A 25,348-nucleotide genomic window follows, 5' to 3' on the forward strand; every position below is an offset into this window, starting at 1 on the left:
CTCTAAGTCATGCGTGCATTTGCACCAATGTACAGTAAATTGCTTAATTTGTGCAAAAGGTATGTATGATACCGGAAAATGGAGTTTGAGAAATAAACAGACCTTACACTGAGTGCATCTCTGGGGCTCATGAAATGTTATTTAGAAGAACATAAACACTGGTAGTAAAGCACTGGGCTATTTATAAAACTACAAGGGGTCAATTAAAAAAAAATGATCATGACAAAATTGAGAATATAATGTTAAAGCAAATCAATAAGGATTAACCTTAAAGACATAAGGCATATCCAGTGGGTCCATTCACTCAGTGGCATCATATCAGCTATAATACCAGGATTTACAGAATAGGTGAATCTCTTCTCTTACAAATCCTAAATAGATCAGAAACCTAGGATGCTTGATTACAATTTAGGAGACTGTTTAGCTGTATCCATGCTTATGTGCATGTAAAATTATAGCAGGGGATATTGCAGCCCTCTTCACCATGGCAACTGTTTCCATGGGACTGCCTCTCATCCTCCTGCTGCCATGGTAACTGTAGTCATGGCCCATCTGCAGAATGTTGCTAGGGAGAAAAAGAAGACTGAGTGCACTGTGTGCTAATGAGCAAATCTGTATACACTGTAGTGCGTGTGTACATAGAATACTGGGGAAATCGTTGGGATACACCTCACCCAAATCTCAAAATATATCTGCACTCTTATTTCCAGCACCAGAGGTTCCGTTTGCAGCATTTACAAAGTACAATCATGTGTGTTCAGCTGGTAAATCTTTACAGCCGCCTAGGAAACTCCCCACCCCCATGTATCCCCAGAGCCAGTCTGAACTGTACCCAAGAACTTTCCCATGCATCTCGCCCCCGCTTCATCCATCTGTCCTCCATCCACACCAAACCTCTCCCCCGATCTCACAACTTCTCAGTCCCTCCCGCAGGACCACACTGATGCCTAATAATCGTGTAACTTTCAGCATGACGCCAAGTTCTCCATAATGCCCCCTCACCACCACTCTTACTCAATGATGCTCCCCAATACTCTGACTGCATGATGCCCCCCAGTCCCCACCACTCCCCAGGCTCACCCCTCTCACTGTATGACCCACCGCCCCATCACTCTCACTGGATAATGCTCCCCACCGCCACTGTCCCTGTATGATGCCCCCCATCACTCTCACTTCATGATGCCCCCATCACTCTCACTCCTCCATGATGCCCCCACCACCACTCTCACACCCTAGCGCCTTCTTTGCACATCTGATCTCCACCCTAGGAGAAGCCCCTCCACGTCCAGCTCCTCCTCCCCTTCTCCATCATCCACCCCTTTCAGCCGTCTCAAAGCTGCATCTATAAGCACCGAGGGGTGAGTAAGGAGCTACGTGTGAGCCTATTCTGATGCATGTGTGTGCCTGACATACATATCCGTGTGTTTTTGTTTACACTCCATTCTGTACTGTTCGTTTACTGTTAACCCTCCGTATGTATGAATATTATATGCCCTATTTATCTGGCTTCATACACAGGAATAAATACGTCCCCTCTTCCCTGTATACAGATTTTGTATATGTTTGTACACTTACACGGCAGCTTCATGTCACTGTGTAATGTATCGCTTCCACTGTTTTGTGTTCATGTATACACAGTGATTATGTTCCATTTGGTTATAATAATATAATTACATATCTTTTCATATGCTATCAATGTATGTGTGATTGTTTTGCATAATGCATGACTGGCCTATGTATATTTGTTAGAAATAATGTTTTCAGATAAATGTATCCATCCTTACAGAATAATGTGTCTCAATATGGGTTCTTATTATTGGTTTGCTGTTCTTATTTGATTTTAATATTAATTGATTTATATAATGTTTTAATTGTAGACTGTTTCAAATGATTATTATTTTTGTCTATTGATAGTTTCATATTTTCATAGTAAACTGTTTCTGCTGTATTACTTATATAATTTCTTGTCCCTTACTGGGATCTCAGCCTGTTAATAGTCACACTGCTTTGTAAATACTACAGTCAGACTGTATATAAATGAATAATGCAAGATGTAGCAGGTAATGTGTGCAAGAAAAGCAAAAATGGCATTACATTAGCAGTAAACTGTTAGATAAAATTGTTATCCCATAACAAATGAAAAACGTAGATCCCACTTCTCACTACATTGACAACAGTGTGTGTAAACTCACTGAACCGTGTATAGTATTTGGTGTAACTGTCATGTTATCTCTTGCAGGTATTCTTGCAGCCACAAGTACAAACTAAAATCCCCTAATAGACTGATTGAAACAGAGAACTTCACCCTGGATCAAAGAGTGATCATTTTAGGAAAATATCATACAAGAGATCAGAACTAAGAGCACAACTTGCTGTGTGCACAGAAACTGTTTGGATGGGAAAAAAAATCTTGGTAAAACATAAAAAATATAACTGAACAATACAGCCTAACTACACTATCATGTGTTGTGTCCCCTGACATTGACACTTCCGTTTTGTTTATGATTTTTGAATGCCAGTGAAGAGTACGATGTATGGTTTGTGGATCAGATAATTATTAGACAAACTGGGGGTCGGACGAAATAAATGTGAGACCGGCTCTTGCATGTTCAGCGGAGGAACATTTGGGTTTTCAGATGGCGGCTGTTACATGGGAGACTGGCAGGAGGGTCGAGCACATGGATATGGGGTATGCAAGGGCCCAACAAGGCAAGGTGAATACAGTGGCCTATGGAACCATGGATTTGAGTCTCTGGGAGTTTATACCTGGCCCAGTGGAAACACATATCGTGGTTACTGGGACCAAGGCAAGAGGAATGGGTTAGGCGAGGAACACAAAGGACGATGGTTGTATCGGGGAGAGTGGACTCATGGGCTAAAGGGAAAACTTGGTGTGAGAGAAAGCCTGTCTGGAGCACGATACGAAGGTCTATGGACAGATGGACAGCAGGATGGTTATGGGGTAGAGACGTATTCAGATGGAGGTAAGACATTAATTGATAATTATTGCGTGATTTAATTTTTACCACATATGACATATAATATAAAGCAACATATCAACTTTTCTCATTTTTTGCTGTTAAAGAATGGCATTCTTCATTGTCGCTTTCGTTATATTTATACTTCATCTTGTCCACATCCCATTTCTTCTCTAGGAACATATCAAGGTCAGTGGCAGTCCGGTAAGCGCCATGGATACGGAGTGCGTCAGAGTGTCCCATATCACCAAGCTGCACTGCTTCGTTCTCCTCGAACACCAACTCTCAATTCTTTGCCTAACTCCCCTGATCCCATCTCCAACACAACTCCAGGACTCCTTCCAGGAAGCCCTGCCTCTGGATCTCGTGGAGGTTTCGTTCTGAAGGTTAGAGGAGTTGGATCAGAGACCCCAGGTCCTGGAAGTAGTGGCAAGCCAAAAAAAAGAGGCTTTTTTTTCACTCGTTCACTCATACTCAGTGGATTCAGACTGCATCGTGGATCTGATAACAAAGGTCCATCAAGTGGACGAGACAGCCAACGTAGCTCTTTGAGAAGTGAGACACGGGGTGCTGGGGGATCCTTGGGATCTAGTGCAAGTCAAGATGGATCAAGTGCCAGTGTAGCAGAAATAGAGTCTGAGTTGCCAATTGCTGCCTGGGAAACTGAGACTTATGCTGGAGAGTGGAAAGGTGACCGACGAAGTGGGCATGGTGTAAGCCGTAGATCCAATGGACTTTGTTATGAAGGAGAATGGCTGAGGAATCGACGACATGGTTATGGTAGGACAACTTATCCTGATGGTTCTCGAGAGGAAGGCAAGTACAAGATGAATATGTTGGCCAGCGGGAAGGTGAAGAGTCTGTTTCCACTGCGCAGAGGTAAAGGGAGGGAGAAGGTGGAAAGAGCAGTAGAGGCTGCAAGGAGAGCAGAGGGAACTGCCAAGCAGAAACAAGAGATGGCTCTGGCCAGGTAAGATTGACAGGAACATGTTATTTGCAGTACAGTACAACACAGATTATGGGATCTATGTACTATGCTTTGGAGAGAGAGATAAAGTGGATAAAAAATATAGTACCAGCCAATCAACTCCTAACTGTCACGTTAAGGCTGTTTTTGAAAAATTGCAGTTATGAGCTGATTGGTTGGCACTTTTACTCTGTCCATTTTATTTCTATCCAAGGCTTAGTACATAGAGCCCTAAGTTATCACGTATGCCTATACAGTACATCATTCTATTGATGAGCTGCAAAGATGGTCACCTGCTGCCTTCTCTGTGCTGTTTCCTTTCCTTATTTATTTATTTATTTATTAACAGTTTCTTATATAGCGCATACATATTCTGCAGCGCTTTACAGAGAATATTTGAACATTCACATTAGTCCCTGCCCCAGTGGAGCTTACAATCTATGTTCCCTACCACATGTACACGCACATACAGACATTCTAGGGTTAATTTTTTTGGAAGCCAGTTAGCCTACCAGTATATTTTTGGATTGTGGGAGGAACCCAGAGTACTCAGAGTAAACCCACGCAAACACAGGGAGAATATACAAACTCCGCACAGTTAGGGCCATGGTGGATATTGAACCCATGACCTCAGTGCTTTGAGGCAGTAATGCTAACCATTACACCATCCGTGCTGCCCTTTCCTTTAGAATATGTTTCTCTATGTACCACAACATTGTACTTGCCGTAGAAGGCAAAATTGACAAAATTATTATTTCTTTGCTGTAAATACCTTACTGCAGAAGTAAAATAATATAATTTTTCTGGTGCAAAATAAATGTCTTTTGGGATACATTACAATACAGACTACCCATTGTGATACTGTAATTAGTTTGTAACTCATGTTTTATTATAGTATTTGAAAATGTGCTTTTACATTTTACAAGTGAAGCATAATTACAGTATTTTTGCCTAATGCTTTGTTTAAACTGTAGTTCTTAACTTTGGTAGGAAAAAATGGATACTCATTTACACTTGTTTGATAAAATTCCTTCTTCTTTGCTATGCATTGGTGTAGTACCATCTTTTAACCTTCGTTGCTATCAGTAGATGTGACATCTGGTGAGACCTTTCCAAATATTAGCATGAGTGAAAAAGGCGAGCTAGGTAGGTTGATGATGCAGTGGCACTAAATGTGATGGAGTTCATTCCTCTCTGTCTCTATTAGTACTGTCATGGACCAACTACAGTATACATGACATGAGCACATGAAGATAAACTGGAATTTGCTAAAAACATTTGACACTTTAAACTTATTGTGCATATGTAGTGTGCATACAGTAGCTACGTTTTTGAGCTGTTGTTCAAGATACGACTGTGAGGCCAAGGCAAAGTCAGGAAGTGTTGCGGATGCAGTACCCATAAGCTGCGCATTGTAAATGACCACCACTGTAGTCCACTGTTATATAGCTAAGAGCCTTCTTAGCTTCACCTGTTTACCAACTGTCGGAATGAGAGTGACATAGTGGAATGGTTCAGTGGACTGGTAGGGGCATCACCAATTACGGTCCCCTGTAAGCATTCACAACTCAGTAAGCATTGAACCTAAAAATCTGGATAAAAGACATGGGAAGGGCACAAATACTGTTGTATCTTAAATGTAGATGACTACTGGATTATAACAGCATACATTTACATTAAAGAAGTGTATGTCTGGTTATTAGAGAGTGACTTTTATGGATTTTTACTCCTGCAGGTGATATAAAGTCATACTTGCCGACTTTGGCATACTCCTTTCCGGGAGAAGCCCGGAGAGGAGTGAAAGGGGGCGGGTAGAGGCTTCGTTTTGGGAGCGGGGCACGGGTGATGTCATCAAGCCCCGCCCCAATGACGGGCTGAAGCCTCAATTTGCGGGTCCGTGGGTGGGGGGAGGGGCTAAAAATGCTGCGAAATGCCGCGAATTGCGTCATTTAGCCCCGCCCCCTCCCCGCAGACCCGCGAAAGTCATAGTTTTTAGACCGCGGGGAGAGGGGGAGCTGGGGCTGTAGGGAAATGCGGGAGACTTGCCCCCCTTCCCGGGGGACCGGGAGGGGGACCCGATTTGCGGGACCCTCCCGGCCATTCCGGGAGGGTAGGCAAGTATGTATAAAGTGCTAAAAAGGACCTCTCATATGGGCTAATTCAACTAGTCCCGCAAATTTCTGAAAATCGCTAATTGGTGCGACCACAATTTAAGTTGCGAGGGGGGCAGCGACAATGTGATGAGGCTGGCATCTGAGTGATCCGGACAATGCAGGACCGTTTGGGGAGTTCAGAGGCTTTGTGATGTGACATGCAGCCGCTGCAACCCGAAACACATGGCTGGCCTTTTAGGCTGTGCAGCCAGGGGGCAGCCGGTGATGTGCAAGCGCTTCACTGTATAGTGAAGAGCTTGCGCAATAGCGTGGTGACCTTGGCTTGTGTTGGGCGGCCACCAACAGACTGCTGCCACGGGACTGGCCGTCAAGGGTAAGGCCGCCCTGCACGCCAGGTTCCCCTCGATGCACCTGAAAAATTTTGCGAGTACATCACTAAAGTGCGAGCTCTTCTCTACATAGCGAAGCTTTCGCACAGCCTAGCTGCAGAGCCATGCACAGGCCGGCCATGCTTTGGGTTGAAGCGGCCACGTGTGACGTTATGTATGACACGCCTGCAGACAGAAAACACTCACCCCGCCCCACAAACTCTCAGTTGCCACCCTGCCCCCACTGCCCGTCGCTACTTAAACTGTGGTCACTGATCTCCAGAATTTGCCATTTAGTGATTTCTTATAATATGGTCTAATAAAATGCAACTTTACTGTGTGAATGAAAAATGTTTAATCTAAAAGGCATGGGGTAGATGTAACAGTCTGTGATTACTCCCATTGGTGAGATTCAGTTTTAAAGTGGCAGTCATTTTGCTTTTTAAATTATTGGCACTTTAAAACACTTGGGCAGAGATTCACCTATACATATAAGTCTCGGGCTGCTCCATAGGCTTTTCTGGATGGAATGTCCTTGTAGAGAGACAGATTTGGAATGAGAGTTACTAACGTATAGTGGGGTGGAGTTTTTTGAAAATATGATACAAGATACAAACGAAAGGCTGGCAAACATATTGCAGATCGGCGATTAGCTGCAAATACATTTGCAACTCACTCACCATAAAATTATTTTTCTACTGTATGTAGTCTGTGCATAATCCAGGACCTACTCGGCCTGTGCGATAGAAACAGATTGATCGGGCCAGAGCTGACGTCACACACCTTCCCTGAAAACGCCTGGGCACTCCTGGGTTTTCCCTGACACTCCCAGAAAATGTTGGTTTACCACCCCCAAATGCCAGCTTCCTGTCAATCAACTTCCGAACAGCTTGTGATTTAAAAAAAAGCTGTTACATTTTATTGCAGGATGGCCTCACCCAATGCGCGCTATGATCCGTATACATGCGTAGTCCATCTAAAATCGTCCAGGCTGCAAATTCGCAGCCCAGCGATCAGGTCTGAATAACCCCCTTTGCTAACATGAATCATATTGCTCATGTGCAGCGATGGCGCTGTAGCTCCGGTCACCCGTCCGATTGACAGGCTGCAGGCAAGGGCGTAACTACCATAGGTGCAGGGGCTGCAGCTGCTATGGGGCCCAGAGCTGAGAGGGGTCCACTTTGCCTGTCATACCCCTTTCACATCGCACTTTTAAAACGGTAAATTGCCGTTTTTTTCCCTTTTTAAAACGTTTAAGCCTGCACTGTGAATGCACCACAGCCGATTTACTGTTTAAAGTTAACTGGCATTTCGAACCGTGTAAAAAGCAGAGTCCTACACGGTTCCTTGCCGTTTTTTGTGCAATGTGAATGTGTACAATGCTATGCATTCACAGTGCAGGCTTAAACGTTTTAAAAAAGGGAAAAAAAAAACGGCAATTTACCGTTTTAAAAGTGCGATGTGAAAGGGGTATAAACCGGTATTTAAAACGGTAATCTGCGGCAATGTTAAGGCTCTGACCCGTTTTAATTACCGTTTTAAATACCGGTTTTTAAAACGTGTCGGCGATGTGAAAGTGGTATCACAGTATCATGTGCTGTATACATTTTTCAGCATTAACTGATGAATAAGGGCCCTTACAAATTTTTGCTATGGGGCCCACATGTATCTGGTTATGCCACTGGCTGCAGGCATGTCACCTACTGGTCACCGTCCAGGATGCCCATTACTTTTCCACAACATTTCTGATACTATGTATCACAATCGTAACAGCGCATTTGTGCTTTTACTTAGTGCAACGCTGTAGGAGGATGTAGGAATTTTGGTGCATACTTGCAAAAACTCCTCCATTCCCGCTGACAGCCTCACCCCCATAGGTTTCTATGGGGATGAAATGATGCCAGATTTTCTAAATCTAGAACGCTACTGCAATGCCCATTGCAGCCTATGGGCTACAGTTCCTACAGGTTCCCCCCCCAGGTCACTCCGATGGAAATAGGAGTTTTTCGGAGCCCCTGTCCCTGCTTATGCCGGGTGATCCGTTTACCTGTGGTGATTACATTCGGCAATGCGATTCTTGATGCTAATATAGCGCCAAGATTGCAAATGCGTTCAATGATAAACGTGCGCCTTAGCCCTGTAATAAAGTCAGTAGTGATAATTTGGGTGTATCTATGCTGATTGTTTTCAGCATCTGTACTTTACTAATTAGACAACAGTGCAGTGTGCCTACACAAATATCACAGCATGCCTTTCCACCCATGCTAATGTGTCTTCATTTTGTTAGTGGTGTCGCTGAAGCATTAGGTATATGGGCATATCACAGCAATGCATAATGCAGTTGCGCCCATATTTAACAATCTAGTGTTGCTCATATGCAGATTTTCTCCCTAGCACAGATTCACTGGCCTTGGCAGGTAAGTTCTGGTGGACATTCTGAGCAACATTTGGGCCCATATGTTCAATGGATGTCCTGATGCTCGCAATGCTCATTTGATGCTGTGACAGTCAGCGGATCTGGGCAGTCCACTCATGATGCATTAGCATAAATTCTCTGATTCGCTGTTACCAAAGATACTGCAGTGACCCTGGCTGCTCATGCACATAGATAGACATTTGACCTGGATGAGATCCAGTAAAGCCTCTCCTAGTTCAGTGCCCCCTTTGGAAGGTAGACATAACACCATTATCAAGCATGATAACTGAAGCATACTCTGAGCCCCCATTGATAGTAATAGGGGTTGTGGTAACCTGTGACTCCAGTGATTCTATGGGGGACACTAAAGAATGGGACATAGCCACAAACCTCTGTCCTGATAAGGGCAGATGTGTATCTATCAGGATGGAGGGTAAGCGGCTTCCAAGCTGGACAGGTGGGGAGTGTGTGATATGGATTGTAGCTTTAGTGTTTCTGCACAGAAATGTCAACCTCAATCTTTCTTTTCCTTGCATGGTTAGTAACGTGTCACAGTAGTGCTTTGTGTAATGATGCTTTGCATTCTCCATTTATCACCTTTGCTGGCACATAAGTAACATTCTGGAGGTTACTTATGAAGCAGTCCCGATGCTCACCACTTGGTTTTGCAATGTTGCATGATGATCTGGCTGGTTTTCCCATGGTACTTCACCAGGAGAAGCCTCTGCAAACTACACGTGTGCACACCTCACTTATTACCAGGACCCAGGTGATCATTTCATAGCCCTGGTGTAGACAAACACTTTGCAAGAGTTTAAATGTTGCAGACCCCAACCCCCTCCCACTTTACTGAAACCACTTATGAATTGCATTCTTTGTGCTGGTGGTAGGAAATATGAACACAACATTTTAATGTGCACTACCACCTGCATAAAAGCTTATACTACCTGCCGCCTTCAAGAGCTCCACCACTTATCATACATCCTGGCCCATAACCCACCACGGCACTTACTGTGTGAAGTTTGTATGTTCTTAGAGTGTATGCATGGGTTTCCTTCAGGTGCTCCGGTTTCTTCCCATACTCTATTGTTATAACATAAAACTCTTATTGCTGCAAAACTCACTGAATTTGATTCGTCCTCCTGTCCTACCATGCTCACAATGGGTATAGCTCATAGGGTTGACAGTGTCTAGGTCAATCCCAAAAGGTCAACATGCACAAGGTCATTATAGGAAAAGGTTATCACAAGGTTAACACAAGCAACAAGGTTGACACTGAAATAATCGAAACATGGGTTTTTCATGTTTTTTTTGTTTCAGTTTGTAGATTTGAGCACATGGACCCCCAATTAATGCACCACATGTCCTCACATGGCTCGCTTCACATGCAGTGCTTGGGTCATATGGGATTCCTAATTGTAGTCTATGTGGATTGTAAATGGCATGTCGACCATTACCGTGTCGACCATTTGCTTGTGTTGACATGTCGATATAATGCATGTCAACAATTAATGGTTGACCTAGATTGTCTAATGCAGGCATGTCCAAAGTCAGGCCCTGGGGCCAATTGCGGCCTGTGCGGTCATTTCAAGCCGCCCGCAGCCTCCTGCAGGAAGCAGGCAGAGCATCAGATGTGGGAAGCACAGCACAGCACACCAAAGGTGGGGCCCCGGCGAGTGCGCCTTTGCCTTGCTGTCTGCTGCAGTGAGGAGGTGCCGGCCGCCACAGTCAGATGTGTTTGGCTTCCTACCCCTGCTGCTGCAATCATATATCACCCTACTCCACAATCACAGTGACAGCAGTGTTTGGGGAGGGGGGCAGCAAGGGGGAAGCTTGCTCCCATAACATGCAGAGCGGAGGAGGGCAGCAGCTGGAGCCCAAGCATCTCCTGTCCTTGCAGTGCCTGCTTTGCCTCTCCGTCCTCTGGCTCACACAAGGGGCTGGGAAACATACAGAGAAGGGAGGGGGCAGAGTGGGGGACATACAGTGAAGGAGGGTCAGGCTGGGGGACATACTGTACAGTGAATGGGGGCAGAGTGGGTTACATAGTGAATGGGGGTCATACAGTGAATGGGAGTCATACAGTGAAGGAAGGTCAGGCTTGGGGACAGACAATGAATGGAGCCACTGATGGACATTAAGAGAAGGGGGCAGGCTGGGACAGAGTGAATGGGTGCAGAGTGGGGAACATACAGTGAATGGGGGACATAGAGTGAATGGGGGCAGAGTGGGGGACCATTCTGATGTGATGTTAATGATTCAAAGAATGTCAGGCTGAATGGCAGGCGTGGATACAGAGGGGGGTGAAGTGGGCGATCGCCCCCCTAGGAAGATTGCACAGCACACGAGTGCTGAGTGTCAGCCAGAAAGCCGCAGCACATCAGTGGCCGGCTGGGTGTCAGCCAGACAACTGCAGCGCACAAGCTCCCGGGAGCCCGGAGCGGCCAGTGCGTGGCTGGGTGTCAGCTAGACAGCAGCAGCACATGAGCTCTCGGCAACCCAGTGTCAGCAAACATTTAATCACCGGAAGACTGACTGCTGTTTGTGGGGGGAATCTGCGGAATCGGCATACCTCTGGTTGTGTGCAACTGTTCTGAAAGTCGAGGGTCAGGAAGGAGTCGGGATTTAGAAGGGGAGGAGTCAGGCTGGATGGGGGAGGGGCAAAGTTAAACTGTAAAACTCCCCCCCTAGAAGAAAAGTCAGGATCCGCCCCTGCTGAATGGTCAGCCCCCACACATTTACACTTCACCAAATCTGGCCCTCGTCGCAAAAAGTTTGGACACCCCTGGTCTAATGCATTTCAACCAAAATCCAGATTCCCTTACAATTTTCCAGCCCTGTATTACAGTAGAGGCAGAAACTGGGAAAAACCGTCTGCTTGCTGCACAGCAACATAATAAATCATTCTTCCTTTATCTATATTAAATACACACAGTGGACGTTTTGCTGTGTACCAGTTACAATGTGCCCATATTATGTCTGGACATTTTGCTGTGTACGTTACAATGTTTTCCAATATTAAGCCTGCTGAATTAGAATCCTACTAGGAAAGGCCAGGGGACCTGACAGGAAGTTACGGACACTGAACTTGCACTGATATGGGAATAGATTCCCTTACACATGTATAATTACTGAGTCTTTGTGCCCAATTCAGACCTGCTCTCTGGACTGCGAGTTTTCGGAGCCCGACGAGCAGATAAAGGCGTCCCCACACCACCCTGCTCGAGTGAAATACGTCTCATGTGCATGTCCACAGATGACGTCGGCGTCCCTCCCTCCCAATGGCTGGTGAATGCCTGCATTTTCTGGGGCACTCCCAGAAAACGCATGGTTACTGCCCCCAAATGGCCGCAGGTGTCAGTCACCCTGCAAACAGCCAGTGAAGGGTAGCCTTCGTGGGCTGCCTTCGGGTGGACGACTAGTGCATGCACACAGCGTACCATGCACATGCATAGTCTTCTGATAATCGCTCATGTTGCAAATTCGCAGCAGAGTGAATAAGTCTGAATCAGGCCCTATGTACAGTTGTGTCACAATTGCACTTGACTATGACAGAGGGCTATATATTGAAAAGGCAAGTAAAGGACTAATGGCTGTAAAACCTCACTAGGCATCAATTATAGGGTTCATAACTATCCACATTTATAGGTCTTCCTTTTTTTTTAGCGTAATGTTTAATTAGATACATAATAGTGGTGTATTCATAATGTGTGTTGGGTATGTGGTGCACACCAACTCCTGGGTCTAGGGGGAACCAAACCACACACCCTGCACACATTACAGCAGTGTGTACCTGACACAACGCCAGAGGCTACTAGTGATTAGTGCTGTCGGGACCCAGAGATTGCAGTGGGGCCCCTCCACTCCTAATAGGCCCCTGTTACTTTAGCTTACTGGCTTCCTTTGGTGCTTTTTAGCCTTTTGTATATAGCATCTGGTAAATGTATACCCAAAACATGCTGCTTGATGATATAGACATGGCTGAAAAGCACAGAAATAAGCTAAATATATAACACACTCATTATACAGTAGTAGTAGCTGCAGAAGGGCGTGCAACAGCCTATACCAGTGGTTCCCAAACTGTGTGCCGCGGCTCCCTGGGGTGCCTCGGGACACATGCAGGGGTGCCGCGGGTTGGTGGTCAAGGACCAACTCAAATTATTAATGGTTAATTATTTATGAGCAAAACCAGTGCTGTTGGCTGCCAATCATAGAATGTGTACAAACAGAAGCAATTCCTGCCCTTTACCACATAACTGCCGCTAAGAATCGCATATAAACCCAATCTACTTAATTTTTTTGGGACCTAGGGGTGCCGTGAAAAAAATTCTGATTCTCTAGGGTGCCGTGAATCAAAAAAGATTGGGAACCCCTGGCCTATACATTAGTCATATGAAGGTGTTTTTTTGGTTGGATCACCCCTGTTACCATATAGTCACAGTTCTTGTGCTTTCTCCAGCACTATATTGTGTATTTCCCTGGTTCATGGATCAAGCAATAAAAGAGTAGCCCGGTGTAAAGTTTGCAACCAATCAGCATCTACCTGTTATAGAATGTACATGATAAATGCATCTGTGTCTTACAGACAAGCAGTGAAATGAGGTGTCACTTTCTCTCACTCTCTATCCACTGGCAGCGCTGCTGATGCACGTCTCCAAGCAGATTCCGCTTCTGTAGCTGCTCAACAGGCACTGGAGGCCTCTCGTGCTGCACGGATCCTTTCCCATGACCTCGAGGAACTGCTGGAGGCATCAAGTGAGTAGATTTATTTATGTATGTATAGTAAAAGTGCAAAGTAAATGTGCTATATGTAGAAAATATGTGACAGTGGCAAAGCCAGATCCAGTGGCGTAAGTTCATCCTAGTGGCCCGGAGGCAAATATATATATTGGTGCCCCCCACTTCTATCTATCTATCTATCTATCTATCTATCAATCAATCAAACACATATATATATATATATATATATATATATTTCAGAACTCAGCCAAAGAGGGATATTGATGCTTTCAATTAACTGACATAAAATCGCAGAGTAGAGGTGCCCCCTTGGGAGCAGGAGCTTGGTGGTAGATGACTCCATTGCCTCCCAGAGTTCTGCCTCTGGCCAGATCATTAGCCTATATACAGTATATACCCTTTGTGTAGAGATCACTTGCACTCTATTTAAAATAAAATATATAAAATGTATCATTCCAAAAAAATGTTCATTAAGACAAAATTATAACAATAACAGGAAACACATCTGTGCTAGTAATGATGTATTATGAAAACACTAAAATAAGACTAATAATAATTGCAAACAATCCATTAAAAGTAGTGGTAGCATAGATGCATAAAATAGGAAGTTGCAACTGGCTCAATAATAGTACAAAAGTAACAATGGGGGAATTCAATTAGCCACAATAATTTACCACTGGCTAATTGAAACAGTGGGCTACTCAATTAGAGCAGGTGGCAGCCTGTAGGCTATAGTTACTGAGGAATAATTATAGAAATAGGTCTGAGCAGGTTCAGAAAGAAATTATATGGCCCATTTGCGGGTTATGCACACCTGTTAACGCATAGGTCTGGAACATACTCTATCTCGGATTCCAAGGATTAACAGGGTAATTTTACCATCCAAGAAAAAGGGACTGTAATTAGCCCCCTCAACCTTTTTCACCCGCAGTAAATTACCACTGCTAATTGAATTCCCCCCCCCAAGTCTCCAGTGGACTCGTTGATAGTATAAAGTCCACAATAAATAGGTAATTTTACCATAGGTACATACCACGCGTAGATAGCAAAAGCGTATAAAGCATTCAAAGTTCCTATTTTATGCATCTATGTTACTGCTACCACTAATGCATTGTATATAGCAATGCCCGGCACTCTCCTGTAGTGAACAACAGGTCCGGTGCTGCCAATCCCTTGCAGGAAGATATATGTACGTTTGGTATTTGTGACTTATCTGGGCGCCCGATATGAAATTGTATGCCAGTACCCTAAGCATGCGATTTGATGTGATTTGACGCGATTTCCCTTGAAATTCCCTTGAAGAGAAAATCGTGTTGCATTGTATGCTATTGTATTGCATGCGATGCGATTTGATGCGATTTTAATATGTACAGGCACCCAGACCCCATTTTTAATTGTATACCCACCCTGATGGCTAAATGACCCCCATTGTTAAAGCCACCCCACTATGAACGCCAACCCAAAGCGTGGCGAGCGCAGCGAGCCCGCGAGGGGCGGCGGTACGCGTCCTCCGACCTTTTCATACCCCCACTATCCACGTCGGCGTGGAGTCGATTTTATATAGTGTGGCGAGCGCAGCGAGCCACCGAGCCCGAAGCGTGGCGAGCCCCGCGAGGGGACGTGGATACATTCACAGCTATACTTGTCCCCTCGCGGGCTTCACAGGTATCCGCGTCCCCTCGCGGGACTCGCTGCGCTCGCCACGCTTCGGGCTCGGTGGCTAGCTGCGCTCGCCACACTATATAAAGTCAACTCCACGCCGACGTGGATAGTGGGGGTATGAAAAGGTCGGAGGATGCGTACCGCCGCCCCTCGCGGGCTCGCTGCGCTCGCCACGCTTCGGGTTGGCGTTGATAGTGGGGTGGCGTTAACAATGGGGGGCATTTAGCCATCAGGGTGGGTATACAATTAAAAATGGGGTCTGGGGGGCCATTTCACATATTAAAATCGCGTCAAAACACGTCAAATCGCGTCAAATCGCATCGCATGCAATCTGATTGTATGCGATGCGATTTGACGCAATTTTTAGGTGCGATGAAGAAAATCGGGCGCCCAGATAAGTTACAAGTACCGTACGTTTGTAGTAGGGACAAAGATTGCAGCAGCAAATAAAGATAGCACACACCCGAAACGTTGACCCAGCACTTGCTTGTGTGTGCTATCTTTATTTACTGCTGCAATCTTTGAAAATGTCGTGAGTGCCCCTACTACAAACAGGGATTTAGTATGAAATCCCGGCGGTCGAAATACAGACGCCAGAATCCCGAACGCCGAAATACCGACAAGGGGGGTGGGGGGCGTGGATCACCCCCCCCTTGTGGGCTCGGCACACTATTTTATTCCCCCTCTATGGGTGTCGTGGACACCCATAGAGGGAGAAATTGCGGCGGTCGGGATTCCGGCGTCGGTATTTCGACCGCCTGGATTCCGACTGCCGGGATTTTGACTAACTATATATATATATATATAGTCTGTAAATCAATCTTGTTCTACACCCTTTCCTCATAACAAACATCTTTATATCTGTAGATAGTCTAAATTGTATACATAGTCTAAATTGTAATATTGTCTAAATTGTACAAGTGTGTACACACCTTCACATTTCTCTACAGGACAATTTATTTTGTATATATAAATATTCTAAGTGTATTTTATTACAGTGTTTTTATTATTATATATTAGCTTTTAGTTATGCTGCACATGCATCAATTACAGATTGTCCCAGCAAAACATTAGTCCAATTTACTATTCCAGGCTGTCTGTTCCCCAGGTGACACTAATATATTGCAGCAATAAATAATTTTAGATTGCGATGAGAATGGAAGATAAAACGAGGACATCCTTATCACTGCATTTTGATATAGAGACAACGCTGTTGTGGTTTGTCTACTTTTTTCCTATCAGCTTTTGGGCAGTCCACAACTCTGTACCTGTCAATGGTATGGAAACAGCAGAGATGAATATTCCAAGGACAGTCTCAAAGCTGCCTACCAAACCATCCCAAAACAAGTTACATAATCATAACTGAAAGTATAGCACCATTTGCTGTAGAGGTATTTAGGGAACAGAGGGGTACATTTACTTAGATGGGAGTTCTATTGAAGATGGGATGTTGCCTATAGCAACCAATCAGATTGTTCTTATTTATTTAGCACCGTCTAAGTTAATAAATAGAATCTAATTGGTTGCTATGGGCAACATCACATCTTTAATAGAACGCTCATCTTAGTAAATTTACTCCAGTGCCAGGATTGCCTGCAAATAAGGGTAAATAGCTTTTTACAGGAAGAGGGTCCATGCAGCATTACAGTATATAGGCCACTTCTTAATATGATGATATTAACACTTCTGCTTCTTATATGACACACTTTCATTGTGCAATACGCTTAAGGCCTAATTCAGATTTGTGCATAAACCTAATGGTTTACATACAAATCCGATGGTTGTGGGGTTGAGGGCAAAGCGTTCATGGCAACCGGTACCATTCTTCAAAATGGGGGCGCATGGTCTCCACTCTGTAGGGAAAACGGGTCCAAAATCTGCGTTGTCAGACTCAGACTTACTGGACCCTGGTGATCAGATCTTACGACCAGCACTGGAATCTCACAAATGCACGCAGCAGGTGTCAATGATGTCACTAGGGGGTTAAGGACCGCTCCCAGGTGTGACATCTGAATGTTGGCTCCTGCTTAGTTGCAAGAGGTGGGTGCTGCACTGTAACATTGTTGCAGCTGTAACAATGCCAGCAGTGCAGCAATGGGTGTGGTACAGGGGTCCGACAGTCGGGATACCGACAGTCATTATACCGACATCGGGATCCCGACTGGCCGGACCCAGACAGCATGGCGAGTGCAACAAAGCCCCTTGCGGGCTCGCTGCACTCGCCACACTGTGGGCACGGTGGCTCGCTACGTGAGCCACCTATTCTATTCTCCCTCTATGGGGGTCGTGGACCCCCACGAGGGAAAATAGCCGACGGCCGTCGGGAACCCGGCTGTCAGTGTTTTGGCACTCGGGATCCCGACGTCGGGTAAATGCCAGTCGGGATCCCGACTGTCGGGTCCCCGTCCGGCACACACAGCAATAGTGTCTGGAGGCAGCCAGCATTTTCCTGACCCTCGAAGTGATGAAAACAAGGGATGGGACGTGAGGCTGCCCCCTCTTTCTGCAAGACCATACAACCTTTTTATGCCAGTGCACACACATGAGCTTACTGCACACTGGATGTGAGAGAGTAGAGGGATGCCCCTGAGAGGTGTCTATTTCCGCTAGATGCCTTGGTTGAATTTGAATTACACAGCCGCTTCCAAACATGAAATGGGCCTCTTATATGTTATATAGTATATCTGTCACATTAATATGTGTAGAAACATATCCAATTCATTTTTGTATAAATTGTGTTTAGAGATGTTTACCTCGAAGCCCCACAGAATTGGTCGGCCCTTGGGCATCTGCCCATTGAGCCCATACATTAAGCTGGCCCTGAGCCTGACCCCCATTGTCTCTAGTGCATTCCAGCCTGTGCAAACCATTATATGAGCAGTGGTGCACTGTGGCAGTATGTCTGGACTTGCTGTTGGAGGTCTGGTACTGCCCATAGTGTCCCAGCACATACAGTATATTATTTAGTTTAAGAAGAGAAAATGAGCCATGGTGATTTGTGTATAAATATCTATGGAAATCACTGTGTCTTTTTTCTCATAGCCTCAGAGCAAGTCTGATTTTCTCTTAAATGTTAAGGAAAAATTGTATTGACTTGCTTTTAAACCCCTTGGATACCCCCTAATGACTAATTAAGCAATTGGAAGTATCCAATTAGCTTAATTAGTCCATAATTACTTACTGTAAATGCAGTGCTGTCCTCATCCTCCCCTGAAAATGTTATTCTACAGTGTGTGTATGAAACTGCTTGTCATGGGTAAGTGTGTGTGTGAGACCCCCTGGTGCGTGTGACCCCATACCAGTGTGTGTGAGACTCCCAGTCCATGTGTGAACCCTTGTCAGCATGTGTGACCCCATGTAAGTGTGTGTGTGAGAACCCCCTGGTGTGTGTGACCCCATGTCAGTGTGTGTGAGACTCCCAGTCTGTGTGTGACCCGAGGTAAGTGTATGTGTGTGTGTGTGTGTGTGTGTGAGACCCCCTGGTGTGTGTTTGACCCCATGTCAGTGTGTGTGAGACTCCCAGTCCGTGTGTGAACCCTTGTCAGCATGTGACCCTAGGTAAGTGTGTGTGACCCGAGGTAAGTGTTTGTGTGTATGTGTGTCTGTGTGAGACCCCCTGGTGTGTGTTTGACCCCATGTCAGTGTGTGTGAGACTCCCAGTCAGTGTGTGAACCCTTGTCAGCATGTGTGACCCTAGGTAAGTGTGTGTGTGACCCCATGTCAGTGTGTGTGAGACTCCCAGTCCGTGTGTGAACCCTTGTCAGCATGTGCGACCCTAGGTAAGTGTGTGTGACCCGAGGTAAGTGTGTGTGTGTGTGTGTGTGTGAGAGACCCCCTGGTGTGTGTTTGACCCCATGTCAGTGTGTATGAGACTCCCAGTCTATGTGTGACCCCTTGTCAGCATGTGTGACCCCATGTCAGTGTGTGAGACTCCCAGTCTGTGTGTGACCCCATGTCAGTGTGTGCGAGACTCCCAGTCTGTGTGTGACCCTTTGTCAGCATGTGTGACCCCAGGTAAGTGTGTGTGTGTGTGTGTGTGAGAGAGAGACCCCCTGGTGTGTGTGAGACTCCCAGTCTGTGTGACCCCTTGTCAGCATGTGTGATCCCATGTCAGTGTGTGTGAGACTGCCAGTCTGTGTGTGAACCCTTGTCAGCATGTGTGACCACAGGTAAGTGTGTGTGTGAGACCCCCTGGTGTGTGCTTGACCCCATGTCAGTTTGTATGAGACTCCCAGTCTATGTGTGACCCCTTGTCAGCATGTGTGACCCCATGTCAGTGTGTGTGAGACTCCCAGTCTATGTGTGACCCCTTGTCAGCATGTGTGACCCCATGTCAGTGTGTGTGAGACTCCCAGTCTATGTGTGACCCCTTGTCAGCATGTGTGACCCCATGGAAGAGCTCGATTGCCATTGGAAATTCTAACACTGCCAAACTTTTTGCGGCCTAAATCCAGCACGCAGTTGAATATGCCTGTATGTGAGGATAGTCGGTACATTCATAGCACTGTCTGCTTTATCCATATGTTCTTTACCTATGAAATGCTATGAAAATATTGGGTACTATCAGTCTCTTTTTACAAAGTATTACAGAAAACATTGGAATATATTGATTTAAAAAGTATCTAAAGTTGCTTATAAAACAAATTGAAACAGGACAAACAAATCAAAAGGGAATGGGATTATTGGACAGACAAGCATTAGGTCGACACCAAAAGGTCGACATGCATCAAGGTCAATATGACTGAATGTCAACATGGGGTTATGCAGACAGGGTCATTAGGTCGACACGAGGAATGTCGACAGTCAAAAAGGTCGACATGGACACTAAAAAAGTGCACCGCGTCCCCTTGCATGGCTCGTACTCACCATGATTCGGGCATGCTGCCTCGCTACGCTCGGCACACTGTTTATTTCTCCCGCCACACCCTAGCGGATGGTAGGGCATGAAATACTGCCTGTCGGCACGTCAGCTAAACAAACGTGAAAAAACCCATGTCGACCTTCTGCCTGTCGACCTTCCCCATGTCGACCTAATAACCCTGACGACCTAGCCCCATGTTGACCTTCATGCATGTCAACCTAGTGGTGCCGACCTAGTGCTTGTTGACCTAGTGCTTGTCTATCCAGGGACCTTATCCCATCAAAAGTACAGTATATTAAATACATTATTAAAGACTGAACAAGAATCTGGCTGTAATATCTTCTGAAAGGTATCCAGGTGGCTGATAGACGATGTCTAGGTCAACAGTCAATAATATGGTCTACATGAGTTGTTTTTTTTATTCTTTCCTATCCACGTGGACTCCGAATGAGAATGGTGGTCCATGTGCTCAGGTGTCAATACTGACACGAAAAAACATGCACAAAACTCATGTTGGCCTTTTCACGTGTCAACCCTTTTCAGTGTTAACCTTTTGGTGTCGACCTGAACATTTTCAACATAATATACTACACCCCCTCTGAATCAGCCTAATTCCCATTATATTGTCTTACACTCACACACATCTGTACAAGCCTCACTGTGGTACAGAGGTTTATCTTTTCAGATTTTTCCAGGGTATTAGTTTTGGAGAAGTGGTTGGAACCTTCCTAGAAAGACAAGGAAGTGTGTGGGGATAATGAATATCACCACCAAGTGGCGCTGCTCCTCTCAACCATGAATATCAAATGAGGCAATATTTGGGAAAAATAGGAAAATCCTTCTTTTAATAAAAGGTCATATACCATAAAAATTGCGCATTCACATTAAATTATACACTCAAATAGGACATACAAGACATACAACACAAAACATACAAGGCATGGGCATGGCTGTTAGGCTTATATGGCTGCACTGTTTTTTAGAGGCAGTATCAGGTGTATATATGAGCAATATTTACCAGTCCCGCATCAATCTGTGGATTCCTGTTGTAAAAGGTAGTGGACGACCAAGTCCTATATCCGAGCACTGTATTTTTGCTATAATGCAATAGAAGATTCGCTCCCAAGTATGGGAGACAGGCTCCAGGTAATGGCTCCACCCCAGGAAAGTCAGCTGAGGAAGCCGCTGAGAAGAAGGCGGAGAAACGCGTTTTGGAACCCGTTCTAGCCCCACAACACTGCCAGTCACCAGCCTGTTGGTATACAAATACCCCACTGTGGACTCAGACTTTCCTGGGGTGGAGCCATTACCTGGAGCCTGTCTCCCATACATATTCATGGTTGAGAGGAGCAGCGCCACTTGGTGGTGATATTCATTATAAAACTGCATAAAGATTAAAAGGGTTTGAATCCCCCTGTCTAATCAGCCAGTGCTACTAAGTGACTTGTTCACTCCCCCTTTTCTTCCTAGAAAGGATGAGTTCTGTATATGCAGAGGTCCAGAAAATAATTCTCATAATTATAGTACAAGGAGTGTCATAATCAGTGACAGCTCCAGACAATTCAAATAGGGGATCCTCACCAACTGCAACCCCAAACTCTTCTTTGGTTTGTGATTTTCAGTGTTGAATGTGTATAAGCATCATAGCACGTGCAAGGCTATAAGTTTATCCATAATTATTACAATACTGCATACTACAGTATACATGCTGGAAACCTCAGCTTAGTCTATTAAATGGCTAGGTTTTCCAACATTTAGGTAGGGATGTGACACCATTAGTGCAGGCACATAAAGATTGGAGGATTTACACTATAAAGGACACAACTGGTAAGTAAGGTGCACCTTTTGAAAATGTAACTTTATTGCTCCTGTTATTAGGTACAATATAAACATTTTATATCAAATTAGATGTAGTTCATTTGTTCTGTGCTTGTAATGATAAAGGAATGTTTCATGTGATTTTGTTTTACACACATAACCACATGTCTTACTTTATTTTGTCAGGTTCACAGTGTGTGCAGGATGAGGAAGAACGCGTTGCTGAGGGTGACATACCGTGGCTTAGGCAATGTCCCACTGAGATTTGTAATGATGGGACACCTTTGTCTGACCAAACCCCAGAACACAGCTTGCCTCCCAGCCACCCAAACACACCTCCAAGCCTCTCATGCTGCCATCTGAGAGAAGGGACTCCATGCCCCCCCATCCAGGAAGAAGATAGTCCTTCTCAGGTGGGAACACCTACACATATGTTTGACCACTCAGAGGAGCAAGGACCCATTGAATCCACCCCTGAAATAGGACTTACTGAGCCTTCACCCAGCATAGAATGCATGGAAGAGCCTGTGGATGCAGGGGGGACAAAAGAGCCCCCCAAAAAATCTTGTATGCAAATGGTAAGATTTCCCCATCAATCTGGTATCTGTGGTCCGTTTTTCCAAATTTCTTCTTTATATAGATCTTCTGTTCTTGTTTCTCTCTCTCTGATATTAATCTTCCTCTTCTGCAGGATGCTGACCCTCTTGTGGTGGCTGCCGTGCTGTTTCTTGATGTTTCGCTCGCATTCCTCATCTCGTATTTTCTGACATGAGATGAAAAGTGTTCCTTTTTACACTCTCACAAACTCTCTCCTACCTGTCCGTCCTTCTCTACCTCTCTACCCCTAATGTTTACATAAAAAGGGCTTTTCTCTCTTCCTTTCTCTTGTCTCTCATTCTCTCCCTGTGTCTAATACCGCCACGCCCTCCCATCTCACTTTTTTTGCTGGCGACGCATGTCACAATCTGACGGTTTAGCTCTTCCCCCCAACAACTGCATCTTTACACTGACCACACACCTATTGCAAAGATCCAGTTGTTCAGGGGCAGGGCTGAATACCTTAGTCATGGGCAGCCAATGCAGATGTTGATGACCACACACTACAACAATGTGGCCATCCGCTTTACTTTATCTTAGATCACATTTTTATCATGAGTATTCAGCTCACACCTGCCACAAGAGCACTGCCTTTTCTGTAAACTGACCAAATTGGGTAACGTAAATCTTTGAATGTATCGCCAGCTTTAATATTGGAGATTCATCAATCCCAGTAAAGTAACACAATGGACTATGACTGTTGAAAACTACCAATTGTTTTATTACTACCCTTTCTTCCTTTCTCTTACAATGCCCCACTGTTTCCTTATGTACTATTTCTTTCTCTACTCTCTCTGTACTGAGTATGCTTTTAAGGAATGTGATGATCCTGTTCAGTATATTTGCAAGTTTCATTTTCCATTGCATTAGAATATTCTACCTAAACTCATCCCTACTGCAGCCGCCACACCGAGCCTCACTTGTATGCGCTCCCCTTTCCTGCATCCCTTTTATTAGATCCGTATCCAGTGCTTCCCCATCTTATCATTTCCTCACCTCTTATGACTTCTACACCTTCTGCCATATTGCCTGAATTCTTGCTTTATTCTGTCGCCTGTTTTTCTCCTTAAATTGCCTTGTGCCCCTGTTGCCTCATGCTTTATGCCCCCTGTTCAGAGCATGCACTTCACTCCTATTTTTGTAGCAGTATTTGCCTTTGATTGAACCTGAAAGATGCAAAAAATTATATAATTAAAGTTAAAATAATAAAACTTTAAACTTTATGTTATTTGTGAGGTGTAATTTCTGAAAACAATCACTGTGGTTGACATTCATGGGGTACATTTACTAAGATGGGAGTTCTACAAAAGATGGCATGTTTCTATGGGCAACCAATCAGATTCTATCTATTGTCTTCCAGAAGGTAAATAAATAAGAAGTAGATTCTGATTGGTTACTATGAGCAACATCCCATCTTCAACAGAACTCCAATCTATGTAAATAAACCAAGGTTGCCTACCATCTCTTATTGGCCGGGAGGGTCCCGGAGATCGGGCCCCCTTCCGGAACCCCGGAAAGGTTGACAAACCTCCAGGATCCGCCGAGCCCACCTATTCACCATTGTTCCCTGGATTTATATACCACAACACGGTATTTGCAGGACTAGGATGGGGCTTGATTATGCAGATATCAGGCCCCAACCCCACAGTTCTGCTGACAGTCTCCACTCCAGGCTTCTCCCAGAGAGGAGACTGTAAAAGTAGGCAACCCTGGATTAGACCACATTGAGTCTTTGTGCTGTTATTTATCCCTTTGGGAATATGTAGAAGGTGAGGGTTTTGTATAGCCTCTAGATAAGTATTTAATGATTAAACTGTAGACCTAATTCATTTTGGTAATTAAAGCAATATGCGCATATGTAATTAGCCACTCATTACATATGTACATATTTAATTAGCCACTCATTACATATGCGCATATGTAATGCACGGCCGGCTCGTTAAATATGCACTGCGCTGGCTCAGAGGGACCAGCGCAGAGGGGACCTGGCTCAGAGGGGACCCCCCCAATGTGCCGGTACCTCGTGCCTTACGATCCCGGCTGTCGGCTCCTGCTGCTTAGAAAAAAAAGTGACTTTCGGAAAATGGCTGCCCCATAGGAAAGACTGTTTGAAAAAACTGTCTTTGGTATGGGGGCAGCAATTTTCCGAAAGTCACTTTTTTTATACACAGCAGGAGTCTGCACAGCCGGGATCCGCAAGGCATGAGGTACCAGCTGCACGTGGGGCTTTCTTAAACACATTGGGGGGGGAGGGGGGTGTTAGCCCTTTTGGGGGGGGGGGGGGCTGTTAACTGTAACACGCTGTGGGGGGGGGGGGGGTTTGCTGAAGACCGCACTGGCTTTGATCCTGTATTTGGAAAGTTTCCATAAACGGGTCTGCCAGTGTAAAAAAACGGCACTTAAATGGTAATATCCCGGTTAAGAGATGCGGTGTGAAAGGGGTTTTACCTGGCTGTCACACGTAGCCGCGACGGAGCGCGGCGGGTACAGTACTCACCCGTCCGCGCCCGCCGCCGGCTAGCGTGTGCAGGTCCCAGGCTGCGGCGTGCGAGTAGGGGCAGCTCCAGGTAGGGATGGCAGCAGGGGAGGCCGGCGTCGCCATCTTGGTTGAGGGCAGGAGACAGATTGGCCCAGAGTGGAGGTTCCCTCCTCTTCCTGCGCTGTCAGCCAATGGCAGCCGCCCCCTGGGGATATAGGGGATCTGCCTAGGCTGTTCAGTGTCAGTGCAATGAGTCTTTGGAGTCATTCACAACTCCTAGCTGTTTCCTGGATCCTGGCTCTTTCTCTCCTGACTCTGGTGCCTTGCTCCCTGCATCTTTCTACAAGG

At 45.3% G+C, this 25,348-nt stretch overlaps 1 protein-coding gene across 1 annotated transcript; it reads left to right on the plus strand.

The window, feature by feature from the left end:
- The first annotated feature begins 838 nt into the window (after positions 1 to 838).
- On the plus strand, positions 839 to 23,744 carry JPH4 (junctophilin 4). Its single transcript, XM_083188767.1, has 6 exons — positions 839 to 1,358; positions 2,240 to 2,984; positions 3,156 to 3,948; positions 13,480 to 13,598; positions 22,111 to 22,502; positions 22,616 to 23,744. The coding sequence occupies exons 2-6, from the start codon at positions 2,606 to 2,608 to the stop codon at positions 22,694 to 22,696; spliced, it is 1,764 nt and encodes a 587-aa protein (XP_083044893.1). The 5' UTR covers positions 839 to 1,358; positions 2,240 to 2,605; the 3' UTR covers positions 22,697 to 23,744.
- Positions 23,745 to 25,348: the final 1,604 nt, after the last annotated feature.

This window comes from Crinia signifera, chromosome 1 (assembly GCF_055691185.1).
Source record: "Crinia signifera chromosome 1, ASM5569118v1, whole genome shotgun sequence".
NCBI classification, from domain to species: Eukaryota; Metazoa; Chordata; class Amphibia; order Anura; family Myobatrachidae; genus Crinia; species Crinia signifera.

Coding starts and splice junctions, on each gene's coding strand:
- JPH4 (XM_083188767.1), top strand. CDS start 2,606: ATGTTCAGCGGAGGAACATTTGGGTTTTCAGATGGCGGCTGTTACATG. Junction 13,599..22,110: donor GGAACTGCTGGAGGCATCAA/GTGAGTAGATTT, acceptor TTATTTTGTCAG/GTTCACAGTGTGTGCAGGAT. Junction 22,503..22,615: donor AAAAATCTTGTATGCAAATG/GTAAGATTTCCC, acceptor CCTCTTCTGCAG/GATGCTGACCCTCTTGTGGT.